This window comes from Suncus etruscus, chromosome 13 (assembly GCF_024139225.1).
Source record: "Suncus etruscus isolate mSunEtr1 chromosome 13, mSunEtr1.pri.cur, whole genome shotgun sequence".
Lineage (NCBI taxonomy): Eukaryota > Metazoa > Chordata > Mammalia > Eulipotyphla > Soricidae > Suncus > Suncus etruscus.
Genome location: NC_064860.1, coordinates 97275679 through 97299617, shown reverse-complemented (window position 1 = coordinate 97299617; position 23939 = coordinate 97275679). Strand labels below are relative to the sequence as shown.

General features: G+C 50.5%; 1 protein-coding gene across 1 annotated transcript in view; it reads left to right on the top strand.

Annotated features, from left to right (window-relative positions):
* Nucleotides 1-23091, top strand: part of TMPRSS2 (transmembrane serine protease 2) — a gene marked incomplete at its 3' end in the record, with an annotated part of 36907 nt that extends 13816 nt beyond the window's left edge. The window contains exons 4-12 of the mRNA XM_049785622.1: nt 3285-3387; nt 3676-3788; nt 4948-5074; nt 6050-6160; nt 18944-18987; nt 20678-20849; nt 21399-21574; nt 22708-22803; nt 22907-23091. Coding sequence (XP_049641579.1) covers nt 3285-3387; nt 3676-3788; nt 4948-5074; nt 6050-6160; nt 18944-18987; nt 20678-20849; nt 21399-21574; nt 22708-22803; nt 22907-23091 — 1127 coding nt within the window. The remainder of the gene's footprint in view (nt 1-3284; nt 3388-3675; nt 3789-4947; nt 5075-6049; nt 6161-18943; nt 18988-20677; nt 20850-21398; nt 21575-22707; nt 22804-22906) is intronic.
* Nucleotides 23092-23939: the final 848 nt, after the last annotated feature.

The following is a 23939-nucleotide window of genomic DNA, read 5'->3' as shown; positions in this document are numbered from 1 at the left end:
TTTTGGGCCACACCTGGCTGTGCTCAGGCTCACTCCTGGCTTTCTTCTTTCTTCTTAGGGTTCTCTTCTGATGAGCCTTGGGGAACCATATGTGGTCCTGGGGATCACATCCCCTAAGTCAGTTGAATGAAAATGCCCTACCCACTATCTCTCTGGCCCCTTTATTATGAAATGATGGATGTGTGTGTGTGTGTGTGTGTGTGTGTGTGTGTGTGTATGCTCACACACACACACATACAGCTTTGGTTTTTGGGTCACACAGTGCTCAGGGCTTGCTCTTGGTTCTGTGCTCAGGGACTACTCCTGGTAAGACACATGGGACCATATGCAGTACTATGGATAGAACTTAGGTTGGCTGTGTACAAGACAAGTGTGTCCTGACCACTGTACTATCTCTCTGGCCCCTGTCACTTGGTATTTCTGTCCCCAGACTCACTTCACACTTATACAGAGATTTTTTTCTTCATCTCTTTCAGCCCAGGCCTCTCTACCCTCCCTCATTCTGCACCAGCCCCTGCATCTCCTCCACCCACTGTAGAATTGGGGCATTAGCAGTAGACAGACAACACTGAGCCTAGGAAAGCATATTGGAGGTGGTGGTTCACGAAGCTACAGGCCAGCAGGGTCACGCTGCCAATGCTGATCCAGTAACTACAGGTAGAATGCCCTAATATGATGAAGCCAGCCCATAGCAGTCCAACAGGAGATAGCTGGACATATCACATCCTCTCTGGGCTGACCAGACACACCAGCTCAGTAGAGAGAAAATGGGGGTCAGGTCTGCGGCCACATGCTCCTGTGAAGAGCTAGACCTGCCCACACATGGCTCGTGGTTCACACATGAAGGTTAGCTCCCCCATTTTTCCCCAGAGTTAGTCAGGGGCAGTACCCAAAGGAGGATTTACTTCCCCTTGGTGTCTCCAGTGAGAACCTTCCAGCCCTCAGTTCCTGTTGTGGGTTCAATGAGAATCCTTCTAGCACTAGGCCCTGATGGTGGCTCCAATGAGAATCATCCTAGACCAGGGGTCCCCAATAGGCCTCATACAATCCACTGAATGTTTTTGCCGCTGCTGCCTGGCCCGCTTAGCCGCTGACTTATCTCTCCCACAGTGTGCATGTGTGGGATGTGTGCGGTAGTCTCTGAGTCCCTCCTTCTCTCTGTCTCTCAACTCCTCTCAGTCTCGGGCAAAAGCAGGCCTGTAGCTCCCATTGAAATACTGGTAGGTTGAGCCCAGAGAGGTAGCACAGTGGCGTTTGCCTTGCAAGCAGCCTATCCAGGACCAAAGGTGGTTGATTTGAATCCCAATGCCCTATAGGGTCCCCCGTGCCTGCCAGGAGCTATTTCTGAGCAGACAGCCAGGAGTAACCCCTGAGCACCGCCGGGTGTGACCCAAAAACCAAAAAAAAAGAAATACTGGTAGGTTTCTTGATTAAACTGTACTTGTTCTTCATTTAAATTTTATATTTGCTCCCATTTTTTTTTTTACTTTAAAATGAGATATGTCACTGTGTATAGAATTTTGTTCATAGCTTCTGTTTAAACTATAATCCAGCATTTCTACAGTCTGAGGATCTGTTTAAAAAGTTTGAGGTTGCCTGTCTAGATCTTAGCCCTGATGGTGGGTCCAATGAAAACTGTCCTAGCCCCTCTGCTTCAGGCTGAGCACTGTAGAATTAAAATATAAAATATAGGGGGCCGGAGAGATAGCATGGAGGTAAGGCGTTTGCCTTGTATGCAGAAGGATGGTGGTTCGAATCTCGACATCCCGTATGGTTCCCCCCTCCCCCCCTCAGCCTGCCAGGAGCGATCTCTGAGTGTAGAGCCAGGAGTAACCCCTAAGCGCTGCTGGGTGTGACCCCAATACCAAAAATAAATAAATAATAAAAAATAAATAAATAAAATAAAATCTAAAATCTAAAGTCCACGTCTTGAGGAAGGCTGCCCCAGGCACCGTGTTTCCAACCCCTCAGGCTGGCGGGTCTGATGAAGCAAGGTAACAGCAAAGAAACAATTCACAAACACTCAGAAAAGATTTTCATTGGAGTCAGCTCGCTTTATTCCTCACGGCCTCTTCTCTGCCGTGAGTCTTTCTGCCATCTGCTTTCTTTGCTGAGCTCTCCCGGACCTGGCTTCTAAGCCATGTGTTTACTTTCTCCTCCAAAGCCAGCATTCTTCATTATTATCCAGAACCCCACCCAGCAGGGTGGGGGAAGGCCCTGTGATCCAGGTGTGGTTCTACATACTAACAGAAGAGGTTAGGAAAACAGGAAGTTGGTGGGAGGTGCACCTTACGGAGTCTCATGACCACTTGCAGCATGTGTCCCTCCGAGATGTTGAGGAAATTCATGGTCCCCCACACCCTGGAGAGCAAGAACTCTGTTGGGAGGGCCTGGAAGCTAGCCCTGACTCCCCCGATGGCCCGGAGCTTGTGCCGTGGAATTCAAAGGGGGGCATGTGGTGTGCCCTGGTTAACCCTGTCCCAAGTGTGCGTGGGGAGGCCCTTGCCTCTGTCCAGCTTCTGACCCCCTCTCCTCCCCCTCTCCTCCCCCACCTCTTCCTCCCCCTCTTCCTCCTTTTCCTTCTCCTCAATTTCTTCCTCCTTCACCACCTCTTCCTCTTTAACCCTCTTCCTCTTCTTCCTTCCTTTTCCTCCTCTTCTTCCTTCTCCTCTTCTTCCTCCACCACCTCCTCCTCCTCCTCCTTCTTTTTTTTTTTGGTTTTTGGGTTACACCCAGAAGCACTCAGGGGTTACTCCTAGGTCTGTGCTCAGAAATCGCTCCTGGCAGGCTTGGGCGACCATATGGGATGCTGGGATTCGAGCCACCTTCTGTCCTGGATTGGCTGAGTGCAAGGCAAACCACACTACCGTGCTATTGCTCTGGCCCCCTTCCTCATCCTTTCTTTCCCTCCACCTCCTCCTCTTCTCCTCTTCCTCCTCCTCCTCCTCCTTCTTCTCCACTTCGTTCTTCATTTTTGAACCATATTCAGCAATGCTCAGGGCTTGCTCCATAGGCTTCAGAGACCCTATGGGATGCCAGGGGTCCAACTTTGGTCCCCACATGCAATGCAAACACCCTCCCTGCTGCACTATCCCTGGGGCCCAAAGTTGCTTTTTAATAAAGAACTGAACTCAGCCCTCTTTGCTTCCCTTCTCCTGGGTCCTCCAAAGCCTTGAGGAGACTCCAGGCATGTCTGCTGTGGCTGGCATGTGCACCCCGTGTTATGTGCACGCGGGTGGGGGCCCTGGAGAAGACTCCCTCTGATGTGCTCACCTGTCCCACAGAGACCAAGAAGGTGCTGTGTGTGCTGCTGGGCCTGGGTGCGGTGCTGGTGGCTGTGGCGCTGGCCGCAGTGCTGCTGTGGAACTTCTGTGAGTGTTGGGACAGGTTGGGGGGTGGTGGTGAGAAGGCCCATGGCGTGAGTCCCAGGTCCCTGGGACCATTGCCTGGCCAGAGGTGCCCACCGGCTCTGGGGGTGGGGTGGGCCTGAGGACGAGAATCTGGTCCTGCCTCTGCCTCGCCTGTCCTGTCCTGTTCAGTCCTGTCCTGTCCTCTGAGCACTGCTGGCTGTAAAAAGGCCCCTGGTAGGAAGGCCTGAAGGTCTTGCTGCCCTTGCTGGGGGTGTGCGGGGGCCTCCGCAGCCTCTCAGTGATCTCTCCTGTGGGCAGTGGAGAGCAGCTGCTCTATGCGAGGGATGGAGTGTGGCTCCTCCAACATCTGCGTCAGCCCCTCCCATTGGTGCGATGGCGTCCTGCACTGTCCCGAGGGCGAGGATGAGAACCGTTGTGGTGAGTAGGGTGGCCTGGTGGGCTGGGCCAAGCCAGGGACGGGTGGGGCCTGTACTGGGATGGGCGGAGCCAGAGTAATGTGGGCAAGCCCAGGACGGGATAGGTGGGTCTGGACAGGAATGGGTGTGGCCATGGCATAGATGGGTGGAGCCTGGGCAGGGCTAGGTGGGTCCAGCAGGGTCCTCAAACTTTCTAAACAGGGGCCAGTTCACTGTCCCTCAGACCATTGGAGGGTCTGACTCTAGTAAAAACAAAGCTTAGGAACGAATTCTTATGCACACTGCATAGATCTTATTTTGCAATGAAGAAACAAAACAGATACAAATACAATATGTGGCCCACTGGATGGTGGGATGGGCTGGGTAATGTGTGTGTGGCCAGGACAGGATAGGCGGGGCCTGGGCAGGAATGGGTGTGGCCATGGCTCGGGTAGGTGGGACCTGGTGGAGGTCTGGGCCTGGATGGGCGGGGTTTGAACAGGAGTGGGTGTGGTCAGAGGAATGTGGGTGTGTCCCTGGCATGGATGGGCGGAGCCTGGGCAGGGTTAGTTGGGCCCAGGTTATAGTGGGTGGGGTCAAGCAGAGGAGGGTAGGGCTGTGAATGTGTGTGAGGCCAGGGCAAGATAGGCAGGACCTGGGCAGGAATGGGTGTGGCCATGGCTGTAGTAGGTGGGACCTGGTGAAGGTCTGGCATGGATGGGCGGGGTCTGAATAGGAATGGATGTGGCCAGAGCAATGTGGGTGGGACATGGGCATGGATGGGTGGGACCAGGGCAGTCGTGGGCAGGGTCTGGGTATGAAGTAATGGAACTGAGCAGGGATGGGTGGGACCAGGAAAGGTGGGCGGGATTGAACATGGATGGGTGGGATCGGACAGGGTTGGGTGTGGCCAGGTCAGAAGTGGGGTCCCTGGGATCATCCTGGGTAGGACTTGGGCAGAGATCGGTAGAGCCTGTCGGGTGGGTGAGGCCTACACCTTCTTCAGGCCTTCTCCAGCATTTGGGCATTTATCATGCCTCAAGCCCATTTGCATGGGGGTTGCTCTGGCATTGGTGTTCATGGGCAGGTAGGGGCACCTCAAGCCCTGTCCCCTGTGGCCTGGAGCACCTCGGACCTGAGAGTGAACTCCCAGTGACCCCAGTGACTCTCCCTTGCTGCAGTCCGACTGTATGGACCCAACTTCATCTTGCAAGTGTACTCGGCCCAGAGGAAGTCTTGGTCTCCCGTGTGCCAGGAGGACTGGAAGGAGAGCTATGGGCAGGCTGCGTGCCAGGACATGGGCTACTGGTGAGTGAGCCCAGTGGTCTTAGGGCGCAGGGGCAGGGCCAGGCGGGTCCCTCTGCTTCCCCCAGCAATGCGTGCATAGGACACCCAGGGCAACTGACCCCTTCTAGTGCTGGCCCAGGACCCTGTGGGCCTGAGACGTTGCACCCCTGCTTGGCTCTGTCTGGCTCAGTGCTTTCAGCTTACAGCCAAAGGCTCTTACTTCCTCCCCATGTTCCCAAACTCCCAGTGCTCAGTGCTCATTGCCAGGGGCCTTGGGGTGAGTAGGGAGGGCTGGGGCATTCATTTAGCAGGGACATAGGTGCCCCCACCTCACTGGTGTGTATTTAGAAAATTAAAGGTGTGGTGGTGCTATGGCACGGTGGGGAGGCATCTGCCTTGCATGTGGCTGAATCAGGTTTGATCCCTAGCATCTCGGGGTCCCCTGAGCCTGCCAGGTGTGATCCCGAGCACAGAGCCAGGAGTAACCCCTGAGCACTTCCTATGTGGCCCAACGACAACAAAAAGAATTCAAGTGGGGAGGAATGAGGGTGTTCCTTTCTAAGGCTTCCAGTGACCCCAAGAGTGCACACCACCTCTTCCTGGGGGTGTATTTCTTCACGTGCCTACTGGCTGCTCTCCTATGCCCATTTCCCACCTGAGCCAGAAGTCAGCCTTGGCACCAGCAGACATTTCCCCAGGTCGCCCTGAACTGTGAGCTGGATACAGTCAGACTTGGCAGGACCTGTTGGGATTTCCACAGTCCTTGTTCCGACCCAGCTCAGTGTGGCACCTGCTTGAGGGCAGACTTGGCCCTGGATAGACAGGTTTGGTTTGGTTTGGTTTGGTTCTGCCAAGAGCACTTGAATGGATATAGCATTCCCCCCAAGACGTCTAGGAGGGAAATCGATGGGTGTGCAGGTGGGATGCTGATTTTTTCAGGGCACACCCCCTCCCCCCAACCATTCTCTTACAAGATGCAACCCTCTGTGTTCCCAGGAACAGCTTCTATTCCAGCCAAGGCGTCAAGGATGACAGCGGAGCCACGAGCTTCTTGAAATTGAACCGGAGCGCTGGCAATGTGGACCTATACAAGAAGCTCTACCACAGGTCTGTGGGCGCTTTTCTCTTCACTAAAATCAACCTGTAGAGCTCATTTGAGGGGTGGGGGCTGCTCCCCTGAGCAGCGTGTTCTGGGCCAGGCTGAATTTTTCCTGTCGCATCAGGAGGACAATAAACTAACCGGAGACTCCTACTGAGAAGCTCTGACTTATTCTTCCTTAGAATGTGACCTAATGAGGCCACTAGGTATAAACAATAATTAAAAAAAAAAAAAGTGTGGTTGAGAAAAAGTTTTACTGGAAATAAATCAGCGAGCTAAGAGCTCCAACTCCTGTACTCCAAGGATCCATCTGGTCTGTTTGGTCTGTAGATATGTTATTTTTTTCCCCTCTAAGCATCATGTTACCTTGCGTTGCCTGTGGCTACATGTTCCTCCTCCGGGCTTGTCCTATTTGTACATATGATGCCACACACGTCGGCCAATCACTCACTCGCGTTTGGCAAAGTCCCTCAGAAATGTTTCTGAATGCCCACACTTAACCTACACCATAAATTTTTATAGGGCTCTGAGTCATAGAGGTAAACTTTCATTTAAGCAATTCCTTCCTGCTGGGCTTTTAGATTGCTTCATCAACTGCTATGCTGAACCGCCACCCTCCCTGGACTTGTGTGATTCATTCTTTCTACTCCTTTTTCTATTGAAAGCACCAGGACTGTCAGTAATACTGTGAATGACTAGGTTACCTACAGACATACAGCCTTCCTCCACCCTGGTTTCTCTTCCCCGCGCCATTTTCTCTGGGTCTCCCTCCATCCTCGCTCCATCCTTCACCCCTTCCTTACTTCAAAAGAGAACCAGAAGACATATATATATATATATATATATATATATATATATATATATATTTTTAGTTTTTAGGAAGGGCAGGTGATAGACTGATTAGCAGTGGGATTGATCAATAAATTCTTCCCTGGGATGCCCCCCCCCCCAATCTGTAAACCATAGGTTAATAAGTGAAGGTTCAATTGTCCTTATCTTAGAGCCTTAGAAAAGACAAGATAAGAACAATTGTCTCTTCACAGCAGAGCTACTGTTAATTCAGCCCCCAAAATACTTTGGGGGTAATTCTTTGGGACCAGTTTCCACCCCCATCATCAGTTTTTCTTTCTTTTCCATGGAAGTTGCATCTAATCGGGAGGTTTTCCTAGAGGTGGTGTGGGGATCTGGATGGGAGAAATCGGTTTAATGTGGCAAGAGATATCAGCCCTTTCTCCCTTTTCATGGAGATTCTAGTATAATGGGAAGATATTTTTCTTAAGTGAGAAATATCTAGTCGCCAACTAAATCTGGCTGCTTCTTGCTGAATCAGTTTATTATGTAGAGTCCAGGGTCGGGTAGGGCAAGTGGCCTAGAACAAGCGTACCCAGTAAAGGAAATAAATATTTTTGTAACTTCCTGTCACTCTCCCATCGTGGCCCTCCCTTTAGAGTCACTTTTCTCTCAAGATCCATTTTTGGGGGTGGGGACTGCAACAGTAGCACAGTGGTAAGGGAGTTTGCCTTGCATGTGGCTGACCCGGGTATGATCCCCAGCATCCCATAAGGTTGGGAGCCTGTCAGGAGTGATTCTGAGTGCAGAGCTAGGAGTAGCCCCAGAGTTTGGCTTCTTTACAGTCCCACCGTTGGCATTTCTTGAGAAGCTCTGTACCTCAGAAAAGGTTTCATCTCATTTCTTCAAAGTCTATTTCAGTTCACTTATAGAGTTGCCTCTGAATTCCTGATGCAGAGGCTGGAAAGATAATACAACAGGTAAAGTGTTAGGGTTCAGAGTTGAAGTATGAGATCTCTCTATTGAAATAAAGCAAAGCAAGCTTTATTCCATCTATCAACAAGTATAAAATGACTGACCTATCAGGGCCACCTCCATCAGGGGACGACCCCTTGAGGGTCACAAGCCTGGTTATATAGGACTAAAAGGAAGAAGTCTTGACCTTTACTTTAAGATTGACTGTTGTTGGGGCCAGAGAGATAGCATGGAGGTAGGGCGTTTGCCTTGTATGCAGAAGGACGGTGGTTCGAATCCCATATGGTCCCCGAGCCTGCCAGGAGCGATTTCTGAGCGTGGAGCCAGGAGGAACCCCTGAGTGCTGCCGGGTGTGACCCAAAAACAAAACAAAAACAAACAAACAAAAAAAGATTGGCTGTTGTGGCCAGAGCGATAACACAGTGGTAGAACATTTGCCTTGCAAGTAGCTGACCTAGAACCAATGGTGGTTCAATTCTCGGCATCCCATATGGTCCCCTGTGCCTGCCAGGAGCGATTTCTGAGCACAGAGCCAGGAATAACCCCTGAGCACCACCAGGTGTGGCCCAAAAACCAAAAAAAAAAAAAAAAAAAAAAAAAAAAAAAAAAAAAATTGGCTGTTGTCTAGGTATTTCTAGGGTGTTTCATCATGTCCTTTGATGGCTAGATGTCTAGGGTGGTATATTATGGTTTTTAGGACCTTGGAGTCTGCGTCACTGTTGTTGGGGTAGAAACTTACCCTTAAATGGAAACAGCCTTGTTAGCCTTAAGTGGAAACTTAACTTTGGGTTGACAAAATGTATCATATTTGCCAGCGTATAAGACGACCGGGCATATAAGACGACCTCTAATTTTACAGTTAAAAACATAGGTTTAGGGCCCGGAGAGATAGCACAGCGGTGTTCGCCTTGCAAGCAGCGGATCCAGGACCAAAGGTGGTTGGTTCGAATCCCGGTGTCCCATATGGTCCCCTGTGCCTGCCAGGAGCTATTTCTGAGCAGACAGCCAGGAGTAGCCCCTGAGCATCGCCAGGTGTGGCCCAAAAAACAAAAAAACAAAAACAAAACAAACAAAAAAAACCCCATAGGTTTAGGCCTATATTCACTGTATCAGACAGAACGTTCCTGTGCTGCAACTGTATGTACCACAGTGAGCCAATCACAACAAGCAAAGGTCCAGAAGTTCTACTGTCATAGACTTCCTCTCTGACTCTGGCCAATCTGGGCAGGCTTTTGACAGTGTAGGTTCGGGTTCAGAACATTGTCTAATTCGCATGCATCAAAAGCCTGCTTGGATTGACTGAGTCAGAGAGGTGGTCCGGGCAACCTGGCAGTGATTGGTGCAGGATGGAGTTGGAAAATTCGTTTTGTGGCAATATTCAGACAATTTTCGTTTAGCGGCATATTGAAACATTTTTCGGGATATACTCGGTGTATAAGACCACCCCCGATTTTCGGTTGACTATTTTTTTGTTTCAAAAGTCGTCTTATATGCCGGAAAATACGGTAGTCTCTTGCTCCAGGTTTCACACCTGCCAGGAGTGATTCCTGAGCACAGAGCCTGGAGGAACCTGAGTACCTGTAGGTGTGACTCAAAAGAAAAAAATACAAACAAAAAAGAGATACAGGTTAAGGTCCAGAGTGATAGTACAGAGGGGAGGATGTTTGCCTTGCACGTGGCCGACTCAGATTTGATCCCCAGTATCCCATATGGTCGCTCAAGCATCACCAGGAGTGATTCCTGAGTGCAAAGCCAGGAGTAAGTCCGAAGAACAGCTAGGAGCTAGGTGAACCCCCATTCACACACACACACACACACACACACACACACACACACACACACACCACATACACACACCCCACATGCACACACCCTAACTTGTTGATGCAGAGTTAGAGATGAAAATAGGGGCAACTAAAAGGTCTTCATTCTTTCAGTTGAAACTGAACATCCAGTTCAAAGTTCTGAGAACAGCAGGATTTAGATCCAGTTGTCAGCTCTCTGTTTCCAGAGTCACCGAGAGGAGCCCTGAGTTGTTCCTTAGTGGAGTCAACGAGAAAAGCCGGAAAGGCGAGTTGGGAAAGGCAGCAGCACAGAGAATGTCAACTGGGCCATTCCAGTGGGCAAGGAAAAAGTGAAGATTTACTTGTGCTTGCTTGTTTGGGTTAGGGTTAGGTTAGGGTTAGGATTAGCGCTGTTTGGGAGTTTGAGAGAAGCTTGCCTAATTGTCCTCGGGAGCTTCTTCCAGTTATGTCTGAGGGTCAGACCTAATTACCCCAAAGTTAAAAAAAAAACTCTGAAAAGGATTAAGGGGACTAGAATCTGATCTCCACGAAAGGACTTGGTACTGGACCACTTTTCTCTCCACCCTAGGCCTTACCGCTATGCCACCAGATAATAACAGTCACAGATTCAGTGTCTTAATCAAGGTGGCCAGTTAGTTTGCACCAGCGTAGCCAAGACAGATGCAGCCACAGAGGCTCTTTTGACTTGCTTTCCTGGAAATTTTTCATGAAGGAATTTTAGAATGAGATTTTTAATTGTTTTTAGGGAGTCGGTGTCCTGATACTTGTTTATTTCTCCAAATCCATCTTCTCTGGCCAATACTGTCCCGCCAGGACCCTGGGTTCCTCAAATAAGTGAATCCTGGGTGAATCAGTAGATTTATGAATGAGTAGGTAGATCCTGGTAGATCTTTTAAAAATAATTTTTATTATGACCAATGTGAATTACAAGTCTTTCACAATTATATTTAAGGTACATGTAGTGACAGCGAATTAGGGCCATTCCCACCACCAGTGTTGTCCTCCCTCCACCCCTGTTCCCAGCATGCATCCCAAACTTCCCCCCCATTTACCCCCTGGACTGCTAGTGTAACAGGTCCCCTTTGTGTATAGCTTGTTGTGATTGGGTATCTTGATTCTGTTGTCACTGACTTTGGGTTTGGTGTTTAGTTCTGTTCATTTTTTATTTTCACTCAATGTTCATGCGACTCTTTGCTCCTGGTACCACCCACTTCACCCCACGCCCACCCTCAATTTATGAGTCAGAACAAGAGAATTCAAGTTCTGTGGTTCTGTTGGGAAAAAAAGCAAGTTGGGAGGAGTCCATTTAGAAGCTACCAATATCAACTTAAAAAAAGAAAGGGGGAAAATGACGAAAAAACACAATAGTAACAAAAACTAACAACAAAACAATAACAACAAGAAAGAAAAAATAGCCAGCAAGATAGCATGGAGATAAGGCGTTTGCCTTTCATGCAGAAGGACAGTGGTTCAAACCCCAGCACCCCATATGGTCCCCAGTGCGTGCCAAGGGCGATTTCTGAGCGAAGAGCAGGAGGAACCCCTGAGCGCTGCCGGGTGTGACCCAAAAACCAAAAAAAAAAAAAGAAGGAAGGAAAGAAAGAAAGAATGAAAGAAGGAAGGAAGGAAGGAAGGAAGGGAAGGAAGGAAGGAAGGAAGGAAAGGAAGGAAAGGAAGGAAGGAAGGAAGGAAGGAAGGAAAGGAAAGAAGGAAGGAAGGAAGGAAAGGAAGGAAGGAAGGAAGAAGGAAGGAAGGAAGGAAGGAAGGAAGAAAAGGAAGGAAGGAAGGTAGGAAGAAGGAAGGAAGGAAGGAAAGGAAGGAAGGAAAGGAAGGAAGGAAAGGAAGGAAGGAAAGGAAGGAAGGAAAGGAAGGAAGGAAGGAAGGAAGGAAGGAAGGAAGAATATCCTGGCAGATTTTGAGAGTCACATAGAGTCAGGTAGATTCCAAAGACCTTAGTACATCCTGGTAGAATTGGGGGACCCGGAGCGAACATACGATAAGACAGTTTTTTTCTCTGTGATTTTTGGGTCTCTCAGTGGTTCTCAGGGCTTATTTCTGGCTCTGCTCAGGGCATACTTCTAGTGAGGTTCAGGGGACCATATCAGATGCCAGGATCGATCCTGGTTGACTGCATGCAAGGCAAATGCCAGCTATACTATCGCTCCGGTTCCCACAAGGCCATCATTCTGTCTTCCAATGAATTAATGAGTTAGTCTTGAACATTTTTCCAGTTTCAAATTTCAATATGGTAAATATTGATGGTCTAAATTTGCATAGATGAAATCTATGTGGGCCCCCTGTAAGGCTCTTGAGTCTAAGAGGTGGAAAGAAAAGACCTGGATACATGCTGCTCTGTGTCTCTGTTCCTGTTGTTCCTAGGGTCACCTTAACTACTCCTTGAGTTTTTATTCTGAACCAAACTAGCTTTATTTTTTTTTAAGGAAGGATAAGAATATTACTTCTCTTTCCCAGATAATGTTGGGGACTGGGGGAGCAGCTAGTTGAGGCATGTCTATTATAGGACATGCCTGTCCATTGTAAGACATGTCTGTCTGTTGTATTGGATGAGCAAAACTAATGATGCAGCATTTTTATTGTCACACCTACCACTTTTATATCTTTAAATAATGTTTATTAATTTTTTTTTTTTTGGTTTTGTGTCACACCCAGCTTTGCTCAGGGGTTACTCCTGGCTCTGAACTCAGAAATCACTCCTGGCAGGCTCGGGAGACCATATGGGGTGCTGGGATTCGAACCAATGACCTTCTGCATGAAAGGCAAATGCCTTACCTCCATGCTATCTCTCCGCCCCCAGTGTTTATTAATTTAATTTGGAATACTGCTTTCAAGCACAGAAATGCAAGTAGAGAAACTTAACATTATGTCTAGTCAGCAGTGCTTTTGTATTCTATCTTAGAAATTGTTCAGGTGGGCTGGAGTAATAGCACAGCAATAGGGCATTTGCCTTGCACACAGCCAATCTAGGTTCGATCCCCAGCATCTCATATAGCCCCTAAGTCTGCCAGGAGTAATTTCTCGGTGCAGAACTAAGAAAAACCCTTGAGACCTGCAGGGTGTGCCCTCCAAACAAAACAGAACAAAACAAAACAAGCAAACACTCATATTGTCCATGTTTATAAAAACACAAACACTTGGAGTTCATTGCAAACTAGTTCTCTACTTTGGGTTTGAGAAGTTTCTCATTTTTATTTTTGAAATCAAAGCCTTGTTTGCTAGGCAAAGTTAGTTGTATCCTGCCTGAGAGATCTGTTGCTGTTCAGTTGTTATTGAGACCAAGCTCCCAAGTCCACCTCTAGTCAGCAAGAGAGAAAACAAATACAAACTTAAATCCCATCTCATAATTTTCCCTTTCTGAAGGTCCCAAAAGATAGAGACCAAAAACTTCTAGGCTGAATGAGTTTTCTTACTGGAGTTTGGAGTTCCTATTCCCTAAGCAGCCCAATTCCATTCCTTCTTTCAATCTGTATGTTTTGAGGGTTTGGTTTGGGTGGCCGAAGTTGAAACTGGGCCACACTCCAACTCTGTGCTCTGGCTCTCTCCTGGCACTGTCCAAACACCATGAAGCACTGGGCTCCAACCTTGACCTCCTGTGTGTAAACAAAGCCTTTGCTCTATCCCTTAAGCCTGTGGTTGTCATTGTATCCGGGGTGAAATTTCATGCCTTAGTGGCCACTGACTGCCCAAGTTTTGGCCTTTCGAGACTTGCTTTAATAGGGGCCAGAGTGATAGCACAGCAGTAGGGCATTTGCCTTGCATGCAGCTGAACAAGGATGAACGGTGGTTCGAATCCCAGCATCCCATATGATCCCTCAAGCCTGCCAGGAGCGATATCTGAGCCTAAAGCCAGGAGTAACCCCTGAAGGCAGCTGGGTGTGGCCCAAAACAAAAACAAACAAATAACCAAACCAAACCAAACCAAAACAAAAGACTTGTTTAAAATAATGAAGGCTGGGAGGCAAAACACAAAACCTCCTTGGAACCCAGAGTCACATGTACACAGAACACATGAAGGAACAAAGAGTGTGTGAAAATGTATGGGAAATACAGTCCTAATGTAGCTTCTTTGGGAGTGTGAGGGTTGCGGGGCCATCAGCAGAACTCCCAGCCAGCTCAGAGAGGTGTCTCTGAGGCCCTGGGCACTTCGAGCAGGTCTCCACATTGCCTGTCTCTCCAGCCAGGATCCAGCCCGAGCTGTTTTTTAACTAGCTGAAAACAGCAGAACACGGTGATGTCCATGTTAGATGGACTCTGACCTGCAGAGTCCTCAGGGGTGGCAGGGAACTTCTAGGTCAGAATGTCCCTTTCTCATCTTGGGAAAAGAACTAACATGTATCGCCATGTGGCACTCGAGTGGACTCATAGAGTTGGCTCAAGACCCACATTATTCCCCATTCTTTTTTTTTTTTTTTTGGTTTTTGGGTCACACCCGGCAGCGCTCAGGGGTTACTCCTGGCTCTGTGCTCAGAAATCGCCCCTGGCAGGCACGGGGGACCCTATGGGATGCCGGGAATCGAACCACCAAACTTCTGCATGCAAAGCAAATGCCCTACCTCCATGCTATCTCTCCGGTCCCATTTATTCCCCATTATTCCTCATTCTGAGTGTTCATAGAATCACCCCAAGTCCACATGATAACGGAGCCCAGACAGAGATGGAAAGGAAGGGGGATTCCTTTTTTTTTTCCCTTTTAGATGTTTAAAAATTACTTTATTTAAATACTGCAATTTACAAGGTTGTTCATAATACAGTTTATTTTTGACAGCTACAAAGCTGTTCATGATTGAGTTTCAGTCACACCCTTCACCAGTGCACATTTCCCCACACCAATGTCCCTACTTTCCCTCCTGCGCTACCACTACTCTCTCACCTGCCTGCTTCTGGAACAGTCATCTCTCTCTCTCTCTCTCTCTCTCTCTCTCTCTCTCTCTCTCTCTCTCTCTCTCTCTCTCTCTCTCCTTCTCCCCTGTAGACACTGTGGTTTGCACTATTGTTCCTGAAGGGGTACCATGCCTATCACTTTCCCTCCTTTCAGCACCCAGTTCCTATCCAGAGCGATCATTCCCATCTCTCATTGTTGTAATAATCCCTCTATCCTAACTGCACTTCCTGTTCTTTGTGGTAAACTTCCATGTATAGACTGGTCTGGAAAGGAGAGTTCTTGGGTCTGTACCCCAAAGCAATGTTCCCTCCCCTTCACAGAAGTGAGGTGAGAGGTGGCTGCTCCAGGATGGGAAAGAGAAGGGACAGTCCCCAGAGTGAAGAGACCTAAGGAGCTTACTTAGAATTCGCCAGCCTGACCCCATTCCCTGTAGCAGAATTGCTTTCTGGCTGGCTTTTCAAAGCACAGCCATGAAGGTGCAGTGCTGCAGCGGTTCCACCAAGGGACATGGCATTGGGTGGACAAAGAACTTTCTTGGCAACTTGATGTTAGAGGATCTTCAAAGCAACTGCCTTTATTTATTTAGTTATTTATTATTAAGCTTTGTGTTTGGGTCACACCCTGCAGTGCTCAGGAGCTAATCCTGACTCTATTCTTAGGGTTCTTTCCTGACAGTGCTCAGGGATCTGAGCACCAACTTGGGTTGGCCACATGTAAAGCAAAAAGCCCTCCCAACTGGGCTATGGATCTGCCCTCCAGCCTCTTTCTGAAATACTGTTTATTTATTTTAATTTTATTGGAATCATTGTGATTTACAAAGTCCTTCATAGTTGTGTTTCAGACTTACAATGAACCAGGGCTAATCCCACCACCAATGTCGACCTTCCTCCACCAATGTCCCCCAACTGTATCCCATGCCACCCCTTTGCCTCCTAGCCTGCCAGTTTAACAGGCCCATTTTAAGTTTACATTGTTAAAGTCTGGGTCTCTTGATTCCCTTGTTGTTGCCTTGGCTTGAATACTTAATTCTGTGCACCGTTGCACCCGAGACCACTTGATCCCTGGTCCCCATCCTTTCATATTTGTGTTTCTCCTCTCCTACTCAGTTTCTTTCCTTCTCCTCACTATACTTTATAAATGCTATTTTGTGTGAGATTTCTTCTATCAAGGTCTGGGATAACATTAAATTCAGCTGTAGAGGTCTTGACTTCCCAGAGAGAGCTGTGCCTTCTCTGAGCCACAGGGCCACCAGGGACCAACAGAGATGTCTCCAGATGACCAGCTCATGCAGGTTTCTGGGTTTGGCCATCTCCAGGATCCAATATCCTGCCCTCCAGGAAACATTGTCTGAGATGGTCACACTTGGGTGTACTCAAGGCTTACTCCTGGATTTGTGTTGAGGGATCATTCTTGGCTGTGCTCAGGGCACCTTTTGTTCCCAGCAGAGGGACAGCCAGTCCTCAGCCCTGAGTCTTTGAACAGATAAGGCATGCCACAATGGTGGTTGGCATTCTGGGTCCGGAAAGAGTGGTGAGCTAAGCTTATCCCATATGCTCCAATCCCCTCACTGACAGCCAGCAGATAGGACACTTCACTGCGAACCTGAGGAATGACACTGGATCCAGGAACAAACCCATGTGCCTCATGGCTGAGTTGAAATTCCAGGTTCAACTCACAGATCCAGGAGGTTTGTGGTGTCCTTGCTAGCTGAGCACACAGCAGTTCAGAAGACGCAGTGTCCCTTATCTGGGTGTCTCCATGGCTCTCTGCTCCCCATCTTTCCCACTTAGATTATTTCCAACTCTCACTCTGCCTCCAGGAGCCAGGCGTTGCCCACCTATTCTGTGAGGGGAAGGCAGGAAGCAGATGATATTACTGGTAGCAAATAGTGAAAGTGCCCAGAACTGACTTCCTGGCTGTTCTTGGGAATGTTGCGAAGCAAGTGAGGTGGAGTGGGCTGATGGCCAGGTGTGCCCCATAAAAACAACTAAGCTGGGACTCACTCAAAGTCAGAGTCCCCATTGCCTGGATGGTGGAGGTGCTGATGGTGGCAGCCTTTCTTTCTTAGAGTCTCAGTTTTGGGCAGAGGTGGGGTGAGGGGATGGCAGGGAGTGCAGTTCTAGTATAGGCCAACAGGTGACAGTACTGAAAGGTCCAGTTCCAGTGTAGGCCAGCAGGTGGTGGTGTTGAGCGTGCAGTCCCATTGTTGACCCGCAGGTGGCAGTGTTTGGAGGCGCAGTCCCTGTGTTGGCCAGCAGGTGGAAGTACCAAATGGTTCAGTTCCAATGTTGGCCAGCAGGCAGCACTGTTAAGCGTGCAGTCCCTTTGTTGACCCGCAGGTGGCAGTGCTGGGAGGCGCAGTCCCTGTGTTGGCCAGAAGGAGGCAGTACACAAAGGTGCGGTTCCAGTGTTGGCCATCAGGCGGCGCTGTTAAGCGTGCAGTCCCTTTGTTGACCCGCAGGTGGCAGTGCTGGGAGGCGCAGTCCCTGTGTTGGCCAGAAGGAGGCAGTACACAAAGGTGCGGTTCCAGTGTTGGCCATCAGGCGGCGCTGTTGAGCGTGCAGTCCCTTTGTTGACCCGCAGTTGGCAGTGCTGGGAGGCGCAGTCCCTGTGTTGACCAGCAGGTGACAGTACCGAGAGGTGCATTACCAGTGTTGGCCAGCAGGCGGCGCTGTTGAACGTGCAGTCCCTTTGTTGACCCGCAGGTGGCAGTGCTGGGAGGCGCAGTCTCTGTGTTGGCCAGCAGAGGGGGCCGCTGGAAGGCCAGGGGCAGTTGTGTGGTCCATGCTGTGTGCTTGCAGCTGTCAAGGCTGGTTCTGACATTCAGCCTCAATCAATGGAGTCAGACTGATGTCTGAAACGTGTGTTCTGGAATCGTCATTCTCTGCACATGCTAAGAAGGTTCTGGGGCGCACACTTGGGTCTGGGTGCAGGAGTTCACATGATGGGGATGAGTCATGCCACAGCTGTGGGTGCCTGTCACTTTCTCCAGAGCACCATCGTGTCTCTTCTCAGCAAGGAACTCTTTTTTTATAATTATCTTTATTTAAACACCATGATTACAAATATGATTATAGTTGTATGATTACAGTCATGTAAAGAACACCCCCCCTTCACCGGTGCAACATTCCCACCAATTTCCCAGATCTCCCTCCTCCCCACCCCCCCCCCCACGCCTGTACTCAACACAGGCTTTCTACTTCCCTCATTCATTCACATTGTTAGGATAGTTTTCAGTGTAGTCATCTCTCCAACTGCACTCATCACTCTATGTGATGAGCTTCATGTCCTGAGCTGCACCTACCAGCCCTCATCTCTCTTGTCTCTGAGATACTGTTAAAAATGTCCTTCATTTTTCTTAAAGCCCATAGATGAGTGAAACCATTCTGCGTCTTTCTCTCTCCCTCTGACTTACTTCACTCAACATAATAGATTCCATGTACATCCATGTATAGGAAAATTTCATGACTTCATCTCTCCTGACGGCTGCATAGTATTCCACTGTGTATATGTACCACAGTTTCTTTAGCCACTCATCTGTTGAAGGCCATCTTGGTTGTTTCCAGAGCCTGGCTATTGTAAATAATGCTGCAATGAATATAGGTGTAAGGAAGGGGTTTTTGTATTGTATTTTTGTGTTCCTCTGGTATATTCCTAGGAGTGAGATAGCTGGATCGTATGGGAGCTCAATTTCCAGTTTGTAGAGGAATCTCCATATCACTTTCCATAAAAGTTGTACTAGACGACATTCCCACTGGCAGTGAAAAAGCAAGGAACTCTTTTTTTTTTTTTTTGTGGTTTTTGGGTCACACCCGGCAGTGCTCAGGGGTTACTCCTGGCTCCATGCTCAGAAATTGCTCCTGGCAGGCACGGGGGACCATATGGGACGCCGGGATTCGAACCGATGACCTTCTGCATGAAAGGCAAATGTCTTACCTCCATGCTATCTCTCCGGCCCGGAACTCTTGTTGAGGTCCCAGACACACCCACCGTCTTACCACCTGGGAGATCCACGAGTGATTTCAAGTGCCCTGAAAGAAAACATGAGCTTTGTGCTTGGATTCTGACCCCACTGCCCACTGTGAGCCTCCAGAGGGAAAGAATCCCTGGCCCAGAGAGGCTGGGCTATTTTCCCCAAGATTGCACAGTGGGGAATATGCACTTGGGACTCCGAGTCAGATCTGCTCTGTCCCCTCTTTTCGGTCCTTGGGATCCTGAGATAGTCCTCTATGTGGGGAGGAGTCTGTTTGGAGAGTGCTAGTGAGAACTTAGGTAGGAGGAGGGACTCATTTCTGTGTCTGATGGATGCTCTCCTTCCATAGTGATGCCTGCGAGATGAAGAAGGTGGTCTCCTTGCGCTGCATAGGTGAGTGATGCCTGCATTTCCATTTTCTTCTCAGCAGGGGACATACAGTCCCTCAAGGAATGCATTCCTGTATTTGGGGTAAGAAGGAGGCAGGATGTCCCTGGTCTCATTCCTGGCTCTGCTGTGAGTTCATGGTGTGAACTTGAATGAAACTTTAAACTCCTTCAGCATCAAGTTCAAGAAGCGGCAGTGCTGGGAGATAGGGGTTTGTGGTCCCTGGAGCCAAGCAGAACTGAGTAATGGGTTCCCAAAACTATAAAACCAGGGGTTGGAGTGATAGGACTTCAGATAGGGTGTTTGCTTTGCACATGGCTGACCCAGGATTGATCCCCAGTAACTCCTGAGCCTGCCAGTAGTAATTTCTGAGTTCAGAGCCAAGAGTAACCCTTGAGCTCACCCAGGTATACATGGTCCCCCCGGCCCCCCAATAAACTGTCAACCAACATCAACCTGAATAGCTCAGCCCTGGTTTCTTCATCTCATTCTGAAGCTCAGATTTGTAAGCTGGTCTCTGTCAGGGTAGGTGACCTGGTCCTGGGATTCTGGCCCCGCCGTGGGTTCCTGGAGCTCTTCTGCCCTCTGGTCCCCATTGTCACCCTGTAGAGGAAGGGACAGAACACAAGGACAGTAGGAAGGATGCTCTGCAGACTCAGGTGAACAATGTTCATGGAAACACACCTGCTGAGGTGACAGAGGAGAGCTTGAAGGCCAGCAATTCTTCACTCTGTTCCTGGACATTAGTCCATGGTCTCACTTGGTTTTGACCTTGAGCCTCTTCTCCTAAATCTTCCCGCCTCACTGACTCACCCTGAGTCTCTGCCGATGGGCAGACTCTATGCCTGCTGATGGACAGGTTTCCCCGAAGGAAGGTCCCTCCATTTTGCTGAAGTTTGTAGTTCAGCCACACACAGGGACTTCTGAGCTCTCAGAAAGATTCAGGAGTCTGGAGATGGACCTAAGTACTAGAAGGAGGTTTGCATCTGGGGCACCAGGACTAGATGGACACCTGACCCTCCCTGACTCAAAGAACCTGGACACAGTCACAAAGTCAGCCCAGAGGAATAGGTAGAAGAAGAGATGGCAGTGACTATCCACTGCCCACCAGGACCCTCAGGATGGGGGCACCATGGCGGGTGTGAGGAGCTGAGAATACCACATCTGGAGTCCCATGGGCAGGTGTTGGAGGCATCATGAGTGGGTGTCAGGAGCATCATGGATGGGAATTGGGAGCACTATGGGTGGGTTTGGGGAGCACCATAGACTGGTGTTGGGAGCACTGTGGGCAGTGCTATGGGTGGATGTCAAGAGACCATGAGTAGGTGTCAGGGGACTCTGGGCTAGTGTCAGAGCGCTATGTGTGTTGGGAGCACCATGGATGGGGTTTGGGAGCACCATGGTGGGTATTGGGAGTACCATCAGTGGGTGTCAGGAGCACCGTGGGCAGGCGTTGGAGGCATCATGGGTCATTGTTGGGTGCACAATGAGTGGGTGTTGGGGGTACTGTGGGTGCATATCAGAGGGCTATGAGTGCTCATCGGGAGCACTAGGAATGGGTGTCAAGGGTACCAAGGTGTTGGGAGTCCCAGGGGTGGGTGTGTTGGGGGCACCATGAAAGTGTGGGGAGCATTTTGAATGGGTGTGGGGGCCTCTGCAGATGGTGTCAGGGCTCAGGCCTGTCTGTATCCCCTAGAATGTGGTGTCACCGAGTCTTCAGGCCGCCAGGCCCGCATCGTGGGTGGCAACGTGGCCCGCCTGGAGGACTGGCCGTGGCAAGTGAGCCTGAAGGTGCAGGACACGCATGTGTGCGGCGGCTCCATCATCACCCCTGAGTGGATCGTCACGGCTGCCCATTGCTTGGAGAAGTACGTTCAGGGGCTCCTGGGGAAGCGGGGACTCTGTGGCCTGGCCTGGCCTCCCACAGACACACTGTCTGGAAGAGCAGATGGGCAGGTGAGCCTGAGGAGCCAGGCTAAGTGTCCCTCTTGGACAGTGGGTGCCCCTCAGGGCCCTCAGCTGATGTGGGGTGTTGGGCACAGCAGGGGCTGGGGCCACCTTGGGCCACCTGGCCTACACATTCTGCCTTTGTCTGAGCAGCGTTTGGGGCTTATATGTCCATTTTGGGGAGATTCAGCTCCTCCAGGTACGGAGAAAGGCTGCTGCCTCTCTGGGCAGTGAGTGACTCCAGATCCAACCTTGAGTTGGCAGTAGGTGACTGCCAGGCACATGTCTGGACCTCCCCTGGGTGAGGGAAGGGAAGTTTGTCATCAGCAGGATACCCGTTCTTGAAAAACTCCTCAGAGTCACCACCCCCAAGAACGTCTGTTGATCCCAAGAGAGGAGCCAGATATGCATACTGCTCCCCTCTGTCATTGGGAGGAGCTGGTATATGTAGTTCTCCCTCGATCCTCCAGGCCTCTGAACAATCCCCGCTACTGGAGGGCCTTTGTGGGGACCCAGAGCCAGTCCTTCATGCTGTACGGAAGCGGATACCGGGTGGCCAAGGCCATTCCGCATCCTGACTACGACTCCAACACCAAGAACAATGACATTGCGCTCATGAAGCTACAGACGCCCCTGCCTCTCAGCGGTACTGTCCTGTTCCCACAGGGGGGGGGGGGCTTGCCTGGGGTCCCAGTGTTTGACAGGGAGTCACTTCTGGGGTTGCAGTCACTTACCTACAGCTACAGGAGGGAATTGTGGGGTCCCCCAGAATCCCCCCATTCTGTACTCCAGTTGTAATTTCTAGCTTGGTCTGTGGGGGGAAGCACACAGCTCCTTCCCCACCCTTTTCCAGAACTCTCCTGGGTATGGCTCAGACCCTTGATCCAGTCAGTGGATTAGATATGGGAGGAAAAGGCAGGAGCTTTGGGGGAGGGACACCCCTCCCCCCCTCCCCGCTGGGCTCGTCCTTCTGCTCCTGGGCACAGCACGACAACACTCATGCTTGTGTTCACGGAGCACTCATCCTGCCAGCAGGATGGCTGATGGAGGGCCGACTGCTGGGCTGAATGTGAATAGTCACTGAGGATTTCCAGAGCTCACCTGGGGGGACTGAAATCAGAGAGAAAAGTCAAGGTGCCTTACCAGAGCAGGCTCAGCAAATCCTTCCACTATTTCGTTTGGGGCCACACACACAGTGATGAATTATTATCCCTTCTGGATTTACCCCATGGGGTGCAGGAACCGAACCTGGGTCTCCTGCAAGCAGACCCCACTCTCATCCCTGTAGCATCTTGGGTCCCCGAGCCAGCTTCTGGGGGTGCTGTGCTGGCACGAAATCAGGCTGGTACTGGGACCCAGGCTGGCTGCAGGGCTGGGAACAGGGTTGGGGAGGGCTGGCCAGGAACTTCTGAGTGGCTGGGATGTCTCACGACGTAAGATGATACCCAGCTATTAACCCAAAACAGAGGTGTTCCCCCATCTTCCTCTTTTCTTTAAATCTCTCCTTTGATATGTCAAAGCCCACCTGGATCTTATTTTACCCTGCCCCTCTTGGCTGAAGGGACTTTGAGTTAATAAGGAAAGAGTTGCAGACTCCACGAGAGAGAAACCAGAAGTCACTGACTCCTTAACTCTCTCCTGACTGGCCTGGTTTATTAATCCTTCATGGATACCCTGCTTCTTCAGACCCGTCCTCCACCTGGGGGTAGAAATATGGTGCATGGGGTGATCTCATAACGTGGCGATTTTATGTCACATCACTGGTGTCTCTGGGAACAGACCAAGTGAGACCCGTGTGCCTACCCAACCCGGGCCTGCAGCTGGACCCCACACAGCCCTGCTGGATCTCGGGCTGGGGTGCCACATCGGAGAAAGGTGAGCCCTCACCCCCACTCCTCTCCACCAGCCTCAGAGGCTGGGGGGTGCCTCGGTATCTCCCGGTGTGGGTGTTTCGGGGTCCTGAGCACTGCGTCCACAGGGAAGACGTCAGACCTGCTCCACGCTGCCCAGGTGCGTCTCATTGAGCCAAGGATTTGCAACAGCCGTCTGGTCTATAATGGTTTGCTCACACCAGCCATGATCTGTGCTGGCTTCCTGCAGGGCCAGGTGGATTCCTGCCAGGTGAGTGGAGCGGGGTCCCATGGGGTGGCGGGCTTGGACCCCACCGTCTTTCCCTGCCCTGACCCCTTTTGCTCTGACCACAGGGGGACAGCGGGGGGGCCTCTGGTCACGTTCAAGGGCAGCGTATGGTGGCTGATCGGTGACACCAGCTGGGGTTCAGGTTGCGCCAACGTGAACCGCCCGGGAGTGTATGGAAACGTCACCATGTTCACCGACTGGATCTACCGGCAGATGCGGGTACGGCCCCCCTGAATCCTCAGCTCTGTGTCACAGCCCTGGGGGTCAAGCAAGGACATGGGTGTTTCCCTGACCTCTAAATCCTTGGATCCTTGCTTGTCACAGCTCTGGGGAATCTGGGGAGGGACATAGAGCCCCCCAAGACCTTCAAGGTTGCCCACTTAGTGACTTCACAGAGCATGGTCCTGGAGGGTTTTGGGCTTCAGTCTCTGGGCCACATGTGGGGCGAAGCCAAGGAAACTACCCGAGGGAAGAGGCAGGATGAGGTGCTAAGAGGTGGTGGGAATTTGGAGCATGGGGTGCCCGGACCCTTGATGGCTGTATTGCCCAAGCCCTGTGTCCAGAGTGGATGGAACAGAGATGGATCTGGGGGTGTCCACCCTGGGCTGTCCCTCGAGGTTGTACAACGCCCCTGGACGGGATTTGGGCTTTACTCACTGATGAATGGGTTTACCTGTGCCCTCCATGCCAGAGGTGAGTGAGGCCATGAGCAAACATGATCTTCCTTGTCCCATCTCTACAGGCCAATGGCTAAGACTGCTCAGGAGCATCTGGGGCTGTGGCTGAGCCCGGCCTGGCCACTCTGGACACTCAGGCACTCCAACACTGGGATACTCAGCTGTGCCTTCCGAAAACAGTCTGGTCCTGCCTGG